The following is a 17558-nucleotide window of genomic DNA, read 5'->3' on the forward strand; positions in this document are numbered from 1 at the left end:
AATCAGACATGACATTGCAATGATGGAGAATGCTGAACAAGTGGGTTTCGCAATTCTGTCCGTTTATCTGTCTCTATCTCGAGCAGAAACTACTGAAACGATTTTCTTCAAATTTGACAATTAAGTCTTTTTGGGGATTTTTTAAGAATTGCCATATGATTAAAACTGCTCTAACAATTTTGATTAAAAATAAAAAAATACGTGAACTGGGGCAAAAAAAAGTCTTATTACTTTTGAAATTAAAAAAAATATTTTTTGAACTGTTTTCAACGGTACCGGCCATAGAACCGTTGCCGTTGTCTTGATTTCTGACTTTCTCATAAACCAGTAAGTCGATTTCAGCGTCTAAGTAGCCGTAGTATTAAAATGTCTTAATATTTTCAAAATCTTCAGTTTTGGATTTTTTAACAAATTTTTCAACATTTTCAATTTGTTTTAATTTTGTTTTCATGGGTCGAAATAGCAACAAAATATTTTTTTGTAAAGTTTTGGAAAATTTTATTAAAAAAAAAAAACAATTTTCAAAAAAAATTCCAAAGTTTGAAGATTAAAATGATTCAAAAGGGGTGTTTTCGTTGTTTTAAAAACAAAAACAAATTTTAATCCTTTTTTTACATTTTTTATAAAATTATTGACAAAATTGAATTAAAACATTTGTTTTATGAATGTTATGAGAAACTTTAACACGCGACTTATTTGTGCATCTTATTTCTCATCACCATTGGATTATGTAGCAAAATAAAGTTTCGAAAATGACGGTTTTTTGGGTTATAAAATATTTTGTTGTCTGTAAATTCTAAACGGTAGATCTAATTATATTTAAATGTTTAGATAGACACGAGGACGGTTTGTACGTAACTGCATAATTTAAACGGATTCCATAGAGTAAGGGGAAATGAAACATTTCTTTTGATATGGGAGGGGCTCTATATCCCTCCGTTTATGACGGTGGATTTGTCCTTACTAAACAGAACTCTCTAAAAATACCGCATTTATTTTTGGAAAATTTTCAATCTGTTAGCGTTGAGCCATAAGATAGCCTCAAGATATAGCCCGAATACCAAGTATATATTTTTTGAAAACCTATTTATAAACTTTTTTTTTTCAATTCGATTTTCAAGTTTTCTAGGCTCAATTTATATACGAAAAGTATAAAGCATAATTTTTTTAAATTATTTGTAAACTAGTGTTTTCAAAAAAGAGCGGAACGAAGTCCACCGGATCAGCTAGTAAAGCTACTAGCTTCATACTTGATTTTAATTTTAAAATGAAGTTATTCCAAGGTTATTTTTGACATAAAAAACCAAATTTTAGACACGCCTGTCGAATACTCTGGACGCATTTTCATCAGATGGGTCTCGTCTCGGTTTCCGTGTTGACGATGATTGAACCTATTTACCCACAAAATTTCAACACCGAGTAAATCGTTCACCAGCTCTTACTCTATAACATCTTATCTAGTTTTGTAAACAGATGTCTAGTTTACATACAAATTGTTTTTTAAAATTGTTATTAGCTAAGTAAATATTTGTGGTAGGTAATAGATCATAATAACGGCATTAACAGTCTATTTTTAGAATACATTTTATTTATGTTATATGATATCATAAAATTTGACACATTAAGGTTTTTTAAACACTATGTTTCAATATTTAAATAGCTTCTTTAAGAATGATTTTGCATAAATTTGAGTAAATAATTTTAAGTTTGTTTTAGAAAAAGTTTTAAATATGCTTTCACATTTCGTGATATAAATTTGATAAAAGAGAACAAGATAAATGGGGCAACAGGTCGTGAATTAGTTTTAGTTACTTTAATTTGTTCAACTGATGAGATACAGAGAATAATTGAATACTTTTTTAGAATGTTCTTATTAATTTTAACTATTTTCGGATTTTTTTTTGTGGTTGAATTCAATGCATTTTGATTAATATTTTTCTGGTTTTATATATTTTTATACTAAAGTGGTTCTGAAAGTTTAATGCCAAGTGGTAATTGTTCATTACCAGCTAAAGGACCAAGAAAATTTCCATTTTTGGTGTGGCAACTGGAGGTTACCAAATTGAAGGCAGTTGGAAAGCAGATGGTAAAGGGCCATCAACTTGGGATGATCTTGTTCATAATAATCCCAAGAATGTTGAAGATGGTGACACAGCAGCTGAGTCGTATCGACTTTTTGATTTAGATTTGCAAACACTTAAGTATCTAAAGGTTCTATTTCTTGTGTGTTTTGCAACAAAAGAATTTGCTTCTATAAAACTTAACAGAAGCTATATTAGCATGTGTAAAGCATAATAGGAGGAAAATTTGTATGTCGATAGGAGTAGCGTAACAACAAATTAAATGGCATATCGTCCCGTTTCTGCTTGAACCTCGTAAGTACATTTTTGTTTAAGATTTTTTTTTTCTGTTAAAATTTGCTCTAGAACTTAAAAAAAGAATAGATACAAAGGTTTTAGTTTAGAAACAACTCAATCAATATGTCATAAACATAACTTGATTTCCTTTTGTTCAATTCATAATTTTAATTTTTAGAAAAATGTATATTTCTTTTAAGAACAGAACAAAATTTGCTATGTAGATACGTGGTTCACGCAGAAACGGGACGATATTTCGTCTGAAGGTCAAAACATTTAAAAGAGATGTTTTTGTAGCTATAAACCAAATTGAATATTAATTTTTATTTTTCTTATTTTTAAATTTCTTAAAAAAATTCGTTCATAAATTTTTATTTTAAAAATGTTTAGGTAACATTCCAAACAACATAAACAGCAAGTACATGCAACCGGGCATTTTATTTATTATATTTTTTTTGTTTTATTGAACTGCTTTTAACTAAACTTTGGTAAAGACTATCACGAAAAAAATAGTATTTCTTTCATTTTAAGGGTGGCAATAATAAAATACAGTTATTATATCCTCGGGTGGCAACAATTGTACCTGGGTGCCAATGATTGTAGTTTTTCATTTATAACATTTTAATAATAGTCTTGGTTTATTAAACATTAGGTATGTTTAATGAATCTGATCCGCACAGAAAAGAACAGAAAAGACCCGAAAAGTACAAGTCAGAGAGCAATTCAAAGTAAAAAAATGCTTAGGGGTTCCAACCATTGTACCCGTCACGCTAGTTGCCCGTTTTTGACTTTAAATTGAAAACTAAAATAAATCACTAGATGTCAAAAAACTCTTCTCTTCTAGGAAAACCATTTGATCAATAAATATATATACAGGGTGTCCCAAAAGTAATGGATCAAACGAAGTATGCTAATAGGGGATCTTAAGGGCTCTCAGAATTTGGTAACTTGTTCATCCCAAATCATTACGGTTTTCGATTTAATGCAATTCTTGTGAAATTTCGAAAAATCTCGACTCTGCAACAGTATTTTGCTTCCTGCTGCCATTATTGATTTTTGTTTTTTACAATTCTTTTACTAAAACATTGACAAATAATTAGGAACAATTAATTAATCAAAATATTTTTTATTCCATAAGCCATTTCGATGCAAATTAACTAACAGTTTCAAGTTTTATAAAAAATCAATTTTTAACTTTTATTTGAAAGCAACACCGCAAAAAAAATTTCTATGGTGTGAGAATGGTTTATTATTTTAAAAAGTTGCCCTGTTATTGTAGTTTTCAAAAATGTATAAAAGTTTCCAAAGTTGCAGTTAGATCGCAAAATATTACAATTTGAATTCAACAAAACAGGGTTTTTCAAAGCAAAAATACAAATAAAAATAGAGGCTTTTGTTCAAAGAAAATTAAACAAATAACAGTTCGAGAAAATGTGTTTGTTTTGGTTGTTTTTTGCTCTGAAAAACCCTGTTTTGTTGAATTCAAATTGTAATATTTTGCGATCTAACTGCAACTTTGGAAACTTTTATACATTTTTAAAAACCACAATAACAGGCAACTTTTTAAAATATTAAACCATTCTCACATCATAGAAATTTTTTTTGCGGTGTTGCTTTCAAATAAAAGTTAAAAATTGATTTTTTATAAAACTTGAAACTGTTAGTTAATTTGCATCGAAATGGCTTATGGAATAAAAAATATTTTGATTAATTAATTGTTCCTAATTATTTGTCAATGTTTTAGTAAAAGAATTGTAAAAAACAAAAATCAATAATGGCAGCAGGAAGCAAAATACTGTTGCAAAGTCGAGATTTTTCGAAATTTCACAAGAATTGCATTAAATCGAAAACCGCAAGGATTTGGGATGAACAAGTTACCAAATTCTGAGAGCCCTTAAGATCCCCTATTAGCATACTTCGTTTGATCCATTACTTTTGGGACACCCTGTATATTTCAATCTAAAGTATTTTTTTATAATCAACACTAGGTACTTATAGTCATTTAGAAAATTGCTCCTTTGGCGAACATTTCCACATTTTGAAGCTGTACATGAAACGAAGTGGCTGACGCCACGGCACATTCCTCCCCTTGAAAAGTCAAAGGATTCTTCAACTATATCAAATTTAACAATTACAGATTTTACTGTCTCTTCGAAAAAAAAAACACCCTTTCACCTAAATTTTTTTTATGAAAACTCTTTATTCTTGCTTTCTATCCCAAAATCAATGTTTTTACCAAATTTCATTAGGGTGGCCCATCATTTTTGTTCACACTAAAAGAAAACACCCTTTTGACCACACGATATTCTTATAGACCCTTCATACTCTTGTTTCTCTAATCTCAAAAGTAACATCATTGCTGAATTTCAATAGGGTAGGTACCACTAATACTACTCTTGTATTACTCATTTTTTTAAATATAGGTACCCATATTTTCTCTACACCTAAAAAAAAACACCCTTTCACATGAAAAAAATGTATACACTTGTTTTATTCATAATTCCTATGAGAAAGACAACATTTTTAATAAATTTCGTAAGGGTACCATTTATAGGTACCACTGTTTTTATCGGAATTATCGCGGATTTTCCCTATTTCCCAAAAAAAAAAACACCCTTTGACCTAAAATATTTGTATAGACTGCTTAGATTCTGGGTTTCTGTTATAAATGAAACATTTTTACCAATTTTCATTGGTGTAACAATTTTTTCCCACTTTTTGTGGTCATATTTTCGAATTTCATCATTTCTTATATATTTTGTACACTTTATAGATTCTTAATTCTTATTACAAACAAAACTTTTTCACTAAGTTTTAAAAATTAATAAAATTTAAGTCAGCTGTTATGATACCTTTCTCATACATAACTCAACCCATCAAAAAAACACCCTTTCACCAAAAATATATTTAAGAACTTTATGAATCCTTTGTCCCTGCTTTATCTAAACCTTTATCCCGAATTTCATCAGTGTAGCATGTTTTTAACATGGAGCAATCGTATTGACTTTATTTTCATGTCATTAGATTCAGCATCAAAAAATACCTTGAAAACATGTGTCATATGATGATATTCGACTAACAATTTTTTTCAGTAGGTATATTTTTGACCTTCTTGTCCGCGAAAAAACACCCTTCCACCCAACTTTATTTATAGACTTTTTACTTGCGATATAGGTACTATATATCAAGTTATGCATTCGTACAAAAAAAAAAAGTTGAGATAACATTTTTCCATGACATTACGATGATAGACAATGCGAAAAAAGTGGGTTTCGGAAGTCCGTCTGTCTGTCAGTCTGTCAGTCTGTCAGTCTGTCAGTCTGTCAGTCTGTCAGTCTGTCAGTCTGTCAGTCTGTCAGTCTGTCAGTCTGTCAGTCTGTCAGTCTGTCAGTCTGTCAGTCTGTCAGTCTGTCAGTCTGTCAGTCTGTCAGTCTGTCAGTCTGTCAGTCTGTCAGTCTGTCAGTCTGTCAGTCTGTCAGTCTGTCAGTCTGTCAGTCTGTCAGTCTGTCAGTCTGTCAGTCTGTCAGTCTGTCAGTCTGTCAGTCTGTCAGTCTGTCAGTCTGTCAGTCTGTCAGTCTGTCAGTCTGTCAGTCTGTCAGTCTGTCAGTCTGTCAGTCTGTCAGTCTGTCTGTCTGTCTGTATAAGGAACTAGAGCCTAAACGGATGGACCGATTGACTTCAAACTTGCTATGTAGCAGTTTTTGGAGACTCTCCAGAGGGGTTTTTGGAATTAATTTTTTTGGACCAAAAATAACGGTACCTGTCATACAAAAATTTCGGAAAAGTTTAATTTCACGAAAACGGCTGCAACGATTTTGTTAAAAAAATTAAAATGTTAGTTTTTAAACAAGATCTATCTTTTGAAGAAAAAATTTTTTTTTGAAAATCATTATTAACGGTACCTGCCATAGGACCGCTTTTTTCAAATCGGATTTTCTGCAAAACTACTTATTGTATTTCAAAGAAATTTTTTATACAAAAGCTTTTATACAATTTTAATATAAGCCAAAAATAAAATTTTGAAAAAAATAATTTTTGGATTTTTAAAAAAATTTTGAAATTTTTTTTTTTGAAAAATCAAATTTTCGAAAACGGGACATTGAATTTTTTTGAAATTTTGTTTTTAGATGTTGATTAGTTATTTCTACAAAATGGCATACCAGTTTTATTTTTAAACTTTTTTTTCAAAAAATTATTTATAAAAAATTAGTTTTTTAAAAAACGGCTCTAACGATTTTGAAAATTTTTTTTCTAAAAATGCACCTTAATATATCAAATAAAATTGCATACTTGTTTTGTGGGGCGATTTGATTTCAGATATTGTTTTATTTTTTTGAAAAATGAATTTTTGTTTTGTTTGTTTTTTTTTTTTTTTTTTTTATGTACCTACATTTCCCAAGTTTCTATATAAAAAGTCTTAAATATTTAAGCAACTTGAACTCTAAGAGCAAGTTCGTGCGACCCAGTCGTGCATTTTATTTATCCTTGGTTCTTATCCCAAAAGCAAATTTTTTGAGTGTAACAATTTTAAAAACGTTTTCGTTTTTATAAAAATGAAAACAATAAAAAAAAACATTTAAAAATTCGTGTGCCATTTTGTAGGAACTAAGAGTATCAACCAACATCTAAAACCAAAATTCCAAAAAAAAATATAATGCTACATTTTTGAAAATTTGACTGTTCAGAAAAAAATTTTTTTAATTGTATTTATTTATTTATAATTTTGTTTTTGATTTATGTATATTAAAGCTTTTTTATTACAATTTTGTTGAAATTAAATCAATGGTTTGTGGAAAGTCGAAAAACTAAAAAAAAAAAAATGTTTTATGGCAGGTTCCAAAATAATCTTGCTTAGAAACAAACATTATAGAATTTTTCCATCAAAATCCTTTGTGCCGTTTATGATACTAATTCAAGGAAAATTTATATTCAAAAGCGTTTAAGTAACCGTAATATATACATTTTGGAAAATTAAAAATGAACACATTTTTGGATTATTAAAAAATGTTTCAAAATTTTTTTTTTGCAAAATCAATTTTTGGAAAACTACTTCATGAAATATGCCGAAATTTCGTTTTTAAGTGTTATGTTATTATTTATTCAAAATAGCGTACCAACTTATTTTTTCAAAAATGTTGGACAAATTTTATTAATCTACAAAAAATTGTTGTACACAAAAACCATATGGCATACATTTTCAGACTTTAAAAATTCTTCTCTTCAAAAAAGAAAAATGGCAGCACTTAATTTGATATTTTGATTCTCTTAATTTTCGGATTTTTAGTTATTTTGTCTAAGTCTTATCTTCCCAAAAGATTGTACTCATTCCATTGCTAGATCGGTTGCTTATTTCAGATAAGATTGCTATAATGTTTTCAGGGCCGTCAATTTTACCGAAAATAATTGTATACATTATTTATTTGCCCACAAGAAATATTTGTATTTAAAAAATTTCGTTTTTTTAAATCTTTTGTTTTTAAAGGCACAATAACTTCTTACTGATAGCTCGTATCAATTTAGTTTTGGTGACAACTGTGAGGAAAATACTTCTTGTTCCCTATACCGAAGTCATTAATGTTTTATTTTGTATTTATGCAGCCCTGTATGTGTATACAACCCTTAATTGGGTACGCTCATGAAATAAAAATTGAATCTAGCTATTCATTGATATTAACTAAAAATCGGATTGTGTATTTAGTCGCCTTATTTTGTTGAGCTGGTAAAGATTAATAATATTATTACTTCCAGCATGTGGTCTTTGTTTTTTGTTTTTATTATAATTTTCGCTGAGTAAGAAAAATATCAATTAATAAAATTTCTTAGTCAAATGTTAACTTTTTTTCTGAACTTTTACAAAAGCGGCTGTGAAAGTATATTACCAAGTGGAAATTGTTCTTTACCAGCCAAAGGACCTACAGAATTTCCACCAAATTTTAGTTTTGGTGCTGCAACATCAGCTTATCAAATTGAAGGCAGTTGGAATGCAGATGGTAAAGGACCATCAATTTGGGATGATTTTGTACACAATCATCCGGACAATATTATTGATAGAACAAATGGTGATACAGCGGCTGAATCGTATCGGTTTTTTGATTTAGATTTGGAAGCATTAAAGTATCTCAAGGTAATGCAATATTTAATATGGAAATCATTTATTTTTTTAAGAGAAGGTATATTGTCTGTTTTATTTTTGTATTGAAAAGACAATTTTTAACAATGTTAACATGACCTAAATCGTCAACAGCAGCGGTTCCCTTTATTTATTGTTTTTTGAATAAAAACGATCATTATCATTTTAAATGTCTTGATGAGTGTTTTAACGATTTTTGTATGGGGATGAGATAATATCAATTTTTTTTAAATAAGCTGATGGATTCCCAGTTTATGCATTCATAATTTTGTAAGGGTATTCCTTATTAGGAAAAATCAATTTTCGGTCCGCTTTTTTTAATTATTTTGTATCCAGCGCCACCATTTAACGTTATCAAATCGTGCTTAAAATCTTTAAAAAAATTGATAATTTTATGGGGTTCCCACCTGAAAAATTTAATTTGCTCTAAGAGCATGTCTTTGAAAGTATCATCAGTTAGAGATTTTAAATCTTTTTGAAATTGGAAATTTGCTATCTCTGATCTTAAAAATAACTAAATTTTGATTAAATCTTACTTTTTTGATTATTTTTATAAGACGTTTTTTAAATTTATCTGCATTTAATGATTAGAAGACAAATAATTTTTTTCAAGATTTCCGCTTATATTTCATACAAAAATAAAATGATAACACTGGTATGGAGTGGTTTAGTAGATATAATATTTCTCAAAGAAAGAAAAAAGAAAAAACACGAAATTTACCGGCAAGTTTGATAATTTCTTGATTTGATATAACTTATCACACATCACAAAAATTATCTTAATGGACATTAATTAGAGCAACTACTGTTTATCAGAGGAAAAACGCATGTGATAACCTTTATAAAAATGAGATGACTATAAATGTTATCCTGATCAATAAACAAAATTCTTTACAGAATAATTTCGCTTCTCATCCTTTGATAAATAAATGAGTTGATATTTTTTCAGTTATAGCCCACACAAAATAGCACAAACCTTGCAAATCTATTCAAAAATTGATATATATTGGACAAATTTTATGCAAATGTTTCCGTTTTTTATATAAAATAAAATGCACCACCGGGTCATTTTTTTATACAAATTTGTTAAATGTTTAAAAAAAAAACATAAAATGCGCTCTTCAAATAAAAAAAAAAAAACTCTTTAGATAAAATTGAGCTCCAAAAAAAACATGCAGGCAGGTTTTAGGAAATAATTTTCAAAATCCTTAGAGCCTTTTATTTTTAAATACCTACTAATTTTTTATAAATTTTTTGAAAAAAAAAGTTTATAAAATAAAATTGTTATGCCTGTTTGTTGCATTTATTAATCAACTTCTAAAACCAAAATATAAAAAAAATTCAATGTGCCATTTTCGAAAACTCGATGTTTAAAAAAAACTATTTTCAAATTAAAAAAAAAATATTTTTATTCAAAATTTTATCATTGATTTATATAAGAACAATTATACCCAATATAAGAGCTTTAAAAAAATTGTTGAAACTAAGCAAATAGTTTGGGAGAAAATCCGATTAAAAAAAATGGTTCTATAGGAGGTACCGTAAATAGCAATTTAAAAAAAAAAAAAATAGATAGACCTTGTCTTAAAACTAATAATGTACCTACTTGAATTATTTTTATCAAAATCGTAGGAACCGTTTTTGGGGAAATTAAACTTTTCCATAATTGGTATATGATCAATATGCTCATCAAAATACTTCCTTGTGAATTCTGGAGTACCTCAAGGCAGCCACTTGGACGCTTTAGTTTTTATTTAATTTATAAATGACTTGACATCCATATTGAAATATTCAGACTGCCTCATTTGTGCCGATGATGTAACAATCTTTAAATCTTCTAACGTTAGTGATTGTAAAATGTTGCAATGTGACCTTAATTTGTTTTTCGAATGGTGCGTCCGTAACTGTTTGTATCTTAATGTCAATAAATGTAATTATATGAATTTTACAAGAAAGCCATCAAACACTCCCTTCAACTATTTGTAAAATGGAGTTACTTTGTCACATGTAAGTCAAGTTTCTTTCCTTGGTGTCCTAGTTGATCGTAAACTGGAATTTATTGAACACATCAACTCCATAACTATAATAAAGCCAATTCACTTCTTGGTTGAATAAAGAGAGAGTCGCGCCAGTTTTCAGATCTTTTTATTACAAAACAATTATTTATAACTTTTGTCAGACCCATTCTAGAGTACGCCTGTCAAATTTGGTCGCCTCATTATGAGTGTCATAAGGCAAGGCGGGAAAGGGTCCAAAAAAGATTTTTGCGCTTTGCCTTAAGAGGCCTAGGCTAAGTTAACCCTCATGACCTCCCTCCATACACCGACAGACTTAAACTTATTGATCTGCCCTTCCTTTAGAACAGACGGTCTTATTTATGTTTTTCATTTATTGTAAAATTAATTATTTGGAAAATAGACTCTTTGCACCTTTTGTCTAGCATTTCAATATTTCAATATTCAATATTCCTCAAAGTCATTTCAGAGCTGTCCCAAATATAATTAGTCGAGTAAAATTAAGCATAAAATTGGTAAAATCTCGGAATCCAGGGGAAGTCGATGAATTTTTAAAACTGGTTTAGGGCTGCATTTTTATTAAAAAGTCAAATAAGAAAGTTAAAAAAAAATTCACCGCTCTCGATTACAACAATTTTTAAGGACCATTTTCTATATCATTCCGTAGAAAGCGTTCAATCAGAATTGCTATCTCATTTTAGATTTTGTTGAAACTTTGAAGGGATGTTCTCTAGGACTGCGAGGAAGCAAATTCATCATGATTTTATTTTAAGTTGCGTGGTTTCCCCGCTACCTGCATTTGAACTTTTTCAAAACGTCGTTTTTATGTTACTATAGTTTTGCGTCTCCACTAAATATTTATCCTTAACTATCGTACCAATCACGAAATATTTTCTCCTTAAAATGTAATGTTCAATTTATTTAATCTTTTTAATATTAAAATTTTTAACGTTTATTTTTTCAACTCAATCTCAATAAAGGTTTTACTCTTTAATGTATTTTTTAAATTAAATTCTTTATACATCTATGTAAATGAAGCTAGTATTTAGGCGTGTTTAAATAAATAAATGATAGTTACCAAAAAAAAACTCTCTGTACAAGATTCAAAAGCTGCTACAAACCAAGTTTAAAGGGGATCGGCCCATCGATTTAAACTATAGATCCTTATACACCGAGAGACATACTAACATACTGACTGACAGAGATACGGCATTGCCGTACCCACTTTTTTACCATTTTCTATCATCTTAATGTCATATCTGATTGTTATTTCAACTTTTTACTTGGTCTATAGGGCAAGCATTGGTTTTTTTCAAAACTAACATTTCAATGATTGAGAAGTTCGAACAAGTGGGTCTCGCAATTCCGTCCTTGTTGGGGTTTTTTTTTTTTTTTTACATCTCCCTTAGAAAGTGTACCTCCTATACCTACAGATTTTTGAAGTTATAGAAAATTACGCGAAAACTACTCAAACAATTTTGATTGAACTTTGCAGACGAAATATTAGAAGCAATTGCAATAAAACTGCATTTTTTGTTTTTCTCAAAAAAGCCATTCAACAAAATTTTGCCCTAAATGTCGGTTCTTCCCCAACAGCAAAATTTCTTTGAAATTAATATAGAGCCAGCTCTTAAAGTACAAGTTAACTAACATTAAAGTGCTTTGCAAGACATTAAAGTTCTTTGCAACTGCAAGAGCAAGTACGTGCGATCCAGTCGTGCAATTTATTTCATTAGCATTTTCACTGTCGACTATGGGATCTAGAATATTGTTCATTTTGCTTCAGCAGTAAAAACTAAGATTCGAAAACTAAGATACGAACATTTTTACTTGACAAATCGAAGGATTTATCACTGTGGTGTATGCGTAACATTTTGCACTTGAAATATATGTGGGAGTAGGTACAAGGCTAAGGGTAAACTAAAGATTTCTTAAAATAACGAACTCGAGTTAAGAAAATTGTTTACTGAATTACAAATTGTGTCTTAACAAAATTAGGGTAACACATTATTATATAGAAGCTTTTTTCTAGACAACACTAAGATATTTATGAGTATCGCTTCTAAACTTTTTTTTTTTTTAATTCATTATTTAAAAACTTCTGAACCTTGATTACAATATTATCTGCAAAATGCTCATGATTGCGGTTTTCGCAATCAAAATTTTCTTTTCTAGGTCAATCACTATCGTTTTTCAATTTCTTGGACAAGAATCTATCCAACTGGTGACATTTCATCGAAAAATCAAAAAGGAATCGATCATTACAACATGGTTATCGACAAGCTTTTAGCAAATGGTATTCAACCAATGGTTACAATATTTCACTACGATCTTCCTGTAGAGCTTCACAAATTAGGTGGTTTTACAAATGAGCTTTTTATCGATTATTATGTGACCTATGCTGAAGAGTTATTCAAAAACTTTGGTGATCGGGTAAGACTATCTTATCACTATCTTATTACCGAAATCATATTTTCATATTTCTTTTCAAAAATTAGGTTAAAACTTGGATAACATTCAATGAACCAGTTAGATTTTGTAAACCTGGTTACGGAACTGGAAGAGATCCACCACAAGTGACTGCCTCCGGTATTGGAGATTATCTTTGCCTGGCCACCATTCTAAAGGCACATGCTGCTGCTTATCATATGTACCGAGAAAAATACTTTCAACAGCAAAATGGAAAAATAGGAATCACTCTTGACACATCATTCTTCTTTTCGGAAACGAATGATACTGAACTTATTGATCGATGTTTGCAATTTAGCGTGAGATTTTGAGTTTCGAAGAAAGGCTTAAAAAACTGAATTTTTTTTATTATTTAGTTAGGAATTGAAGCACATGCAATTCACAGCAAAACTGGTGGATTTCCTGAAGTATTGATCAAAGATATTGGAAGAAATAGTTTGCAAGAAGGTAGAATAAGATCACGACTTCCAAGTTTAGAAGGAAAATGGAAGGACTATATTCGAGGTACAGCAGACTTTTTGGGAATCAATCATTACACATCGAAATATGTAAAACGGGCTACTCAACCAATGGGAACAAATCCATCAATGGACAGGGATTATGATACTGTGGAAATTGTTGATGAGAAGAATTGGCTTAAAGGGAAATCATTTTGGCTCTTCTGTATTCCAGAAGGAATGGAAGGACTATTAAAGTAATTTTTGGCATCATTTTTATCATAAATAGTTTAATTTTAACCTTTTTGCAGACACATTCGTGATGAATATGATAATGTTGAGGTTATTATCACAGAAAATGGTTGGTCTGATGAGGGAGAACTTGAAGATGATAATCGAATTCATTTTATGAAGGTATTGATTTTTAATTTTACAAGTTTTAAAACTTTTATCAGTGCAATTTTTAAATTTTAGAGTTATATTCAAGGTGTATTAAATGCAATAAATGATGGTTGCAATGTAACTCATTACACTTATTGGAGTTTACTTGATAATTTCGAATGGACTAAAGGATATACGTAAGTAGTTAAATGTAATTTACAAAAAGTTGATTTTCATTAACAAATAATTTTTAACAGGGAACATTTTGGATTGTTTACTGTTGATATGAAAAGTCCGAAAAGAAAACGGACACCAAAGAAGTCAGCTGGTTATTATAGGAGAATAATTGAATCAAAAGGAATTCCTATAGACTGAGATAATTAATGTAGAGTATTTTATAAAAAAATTAAAGCAAACAAAAAAAATTCGAAAACTTAATCTGATTATTCTAAAACCACGCTCTTAAATTTATAAAGAAAAGAAAAGATTCCAAAGCTTGCAGTTTTAAAATTTTTACATTAATGATGAATTCTAGATTCTCACCTACCAGTCCAAACTTTTGAGAGTCACAAAAAATCATTAAGCTGTGATCTGCTAATAGAGCAGAGGGTCGATTCTCGTTCTGTGATATTTATCAATATTAATCACAAACAAATTCTATTGTGAAGAACTGCTTCGAATGATTGCTCAGAGGAGAATTTCCATGCATTTTAGTGGTTTAATCCGAAAAAAATAATTAAAAAATTGCTTTCAATTTTGTAAAGTTCTTTCTCTTTGAAATACTTTTTATATAGTGAACAAATTTTTAAATGTAGTGTTGCATTGCAACTCATGAGAAAAAAATTTGCTTCACAACTGAAATTGATTATCACGTGTTAAACATTTATTTCCGCTTCGCGTTTCAGTTGTTAAGCAAAACAATGACACCCAGTTTCCCAGCTCAAATTTGAATTATCCTTATAAACTGTAGGTACTAAAAAATCATGCTCCAAAATGACAAGGAATAAATCACCAAAATTGAAGGTGAAGTTATTTCCCAGTCAAAAGTGTAATAAATTCTAACTCGTGGCGGGAATTTATTCCACTTCAAAGAGTGAAACAGATTCTCACATGAGGTGAAATAATATCCCATGTGGAGCAGATTCCCGTGGAATTATTTCCCTGTACCAACCAATAACACTGTGTTACAAAAAATAAAAAAAATTAAATACATCCGACAAGTAACATAATGTAGGCTGTTTATATGGTCGAATAATGCATGAAAATATATATAAAATATTTTGTTATATTTTTGGAACCCTCCTTTTTTTTTTACTTACAAAAAACCATTTTTACAGACCTTAAGATGTAATCTATCAATATCTCAGTCATTTTTTTATTTTTTTGGAAAGGGGGTTTTTAGACCTTTTAAATGATGTATATAAGTCTATTGTTTAAACAAATTAAGTGTATGTTTTTATCCCATAATTCTTGAAAAAGTGATTTTAATCAATTTTTTCAACTTTATCCATTTTTTAACCTAACTTTTTTTTTTTTTGTTTATTTTATTGTCCAATAAAAAATGGGTAATGTTGAAAAAATTGAGGAAAATCACTTTTTCAAGATTTATGGGATAAATACATACACTTAATTTGTTTAAACAATAAACTTATATACATCATTTAAAAGGTCTAAAAACCCCCATTCCAAAAACATATAACATATTGAGAAAAGTTAAAAATCGACAGATATTGATAGATAACGATTCGACTAAAGTCTTCGACTAAAGTCTTCGACAAAAGTCGTCGACAAAAGCCGTCGACAAAAGTCGTCGAAAAAAGTCGTCGACTAAAGTCGTCGACAAAAGTCGTCGACAAAAGTCGTCGACTAAAGTCGTCGACTAAAGTCTTCGACAGAAGTCTTCGACAAAAGTCGTCGACAAAAGTCGTCGACAAAAGTCTTCGACAAAAGTCGTCGACAAAAGTCGTCGACAAAAGTCGTAGACAAAAGTCGTCGACTAAAGTCGTCGACTAAAGTCGTCGACTAAAGTCGTCGACTAAAGTCGTCGACTAAAGTCGGCGACTAAAGTCTTCGACAAAAGTCTTCGACAAAAGTTGTCGACTAAAGTCGTCGACAAAAGTCGCCGACAAAAGTCGTCGACTAAAGTCGTCGACAAAAGTCGTCGACTAAAGTCGTCGACAAAAGTCGTCGACAAAAGTCGGCGACTAAAGTCTTCGACAAAAGTCGACTAAAGTCGTCGACTTAAGTCGTCCACTAAAGTCGTCGACAAAAGTCGTCGACAAAAGTCGGTGACTAAAGTCTTCGACAAAAGTCTTCGACAAAAGTCTTCGACAAAAGTCTTCGACAGAAGTCTTCGACAAAAGTCGTCGACAAAAGTCGTCGACTAAAGTCTTCGACAAAAGTCTTCGACAAAAGTCTTCGACAAAAGTCTTCGACAAAAGTCTTCGACAAAAGTCTTCGACAAAAGTCTTCGACAAAAGTCTTCGACAAAAGTCTTCGACAAAAGTCTTCGACAAAAGTCGTCGACTAAAGTCGTCGACTAAAGTCGTCTACAAAAGTCGTCTACAAAAGTCGTCTACAAAAGTCGTCGACAAAAGTCTTCGACAAAAGTCTTCGACAAAAGTCTTCGACAGAAGTCTTCGACAAAAGTCTTCGACAGAAGTCTTCGACAAAAGTCGTCGACTAAATTCGTCCACAAAAGTCGTCGACAAAAGTCGTCGACAAAAGTCGGCGACTAAAGTCTTCGACTAAAGTCTTCGACTAAAGTCTTCGACTAAAGTCTTCGACAAAAGTCGTCGACAAAAGTCGTCGACTAAAGTCGTCGACAAAAGTCGTCGACAAAAGTCGTCGACAAAAGTCGTCGACAAAAGTCGTCGACTAAAGTCTTCGACAAAAGTCTTCGACAAAAGTCTTCGACAAAAGTCGTCGACAAAAGTCGTCGACAAAAGTCGTCGACAAAAGTCGTCGACAAAAGTCGTCGACAAAAGTCGTCGACAAAAGTCGTCGACAAAAGTCGTCGACAAAAGTCGTCGACTAAAGTCGTCGACAAAAGTCAGCGACTAAAGTCTTCGACAAAAGTCTTCGACAAAAGTCGTCGACAAAAGTCGTAGACAAAAGTCGACTAAAGTCGTCGACTAAAGTCGTCGACTAAAGTCGTCGACAAAAGTCGTCGACAAAAGTCGTCGACAAAAGTCGTCGACAAAAGTCGTCGACAAAAGTCGTCGACAAAAGTCGTCGACAAAAGTCGTCGACAAAAGTCGTCGACAAAAGTCGTCGACAAAAGTCTTCGACAAAAGTCGTCGACAAAAGTCTTCGACAAAAGTCGTCGACAAAAGTCGTCGACAAAAGTCGTCGACAAAAGTCGTCGTCAAAAGTCGTCGACTAAAGTCGTCGACTTAAGTCGTCCACTAAAGTCGTCGACTTAAGTCGTCCACTAAAGTCGTCGACAAAAGTCGTCGACAAAAGTCGTCGACAAAAGTCGTCGACAAAAGTCGTCGACAAAAGTCGTCGACAAAAGTCGTCGACAAAAGTCGTCGACAAAAGTCGTCGACAAAAGTCGTCGACAAAAGTCGTCGACAAAAGTCGTCGACAAAAGTCGTCGACAAAAGTCGTCGACAAAAGTCGTCGACAAAAGTCGTCGACAAAAGTCGTCGACAAAAGTCGTCGACTAAAGTCGTCGACAAAAGTCGTCGACAAAAGTCGTCGACAAAAGTCGTCGACAAAAGTCGTCGACAAAAGTCGTCGACAAAAGTCGTCGACAAAAGTCGTC

General features: G+C 31.0%; 1 protein-coding gene across 1 annotated transcript; it reads left to right on the forward strand.

The window, feature by feature from the left end:
• Positions 1–8184: 8184 nt before the first annotated feature.
• On the forward strand, positions 8185–14318 carry LOC129909624 (myrosinase 1-like). The gene is made up of 7 exons (XM_055986695.1): positions 8185–8481; positions 12678–12935; positions 13001–13270; positions 13328–13665; positions 13720–13822; positions 13883–13986; positions 14047–14318. The coding sequence occupies exons 1-7, from the start codon at positions 8185–8187 to the stop codon at positions 14162–14164; spliced, it is 1488 nt and encodes a 495-aa protein (XP_055842670.1). The 3' UTR covers positions 14165–14318.
• Positions 14319–17558: the final 3240 nt, after the last annotated feature.

Source organism: Episyrphus balteatus, chromosome 2 (genome assembly GCF_945859705.1).
Source record: "Episyrphus balteatus chromosome 2, idEpiBalt1.1, whole genome shotgun sequence".
NCBI classification, from domain to species: domain Eukaryota; kingdom Metazoa; phylum Arthropoda; class Insecta; order Diptera; family Syrphidae; genus Episyrphus; species Episyrphus balteatus.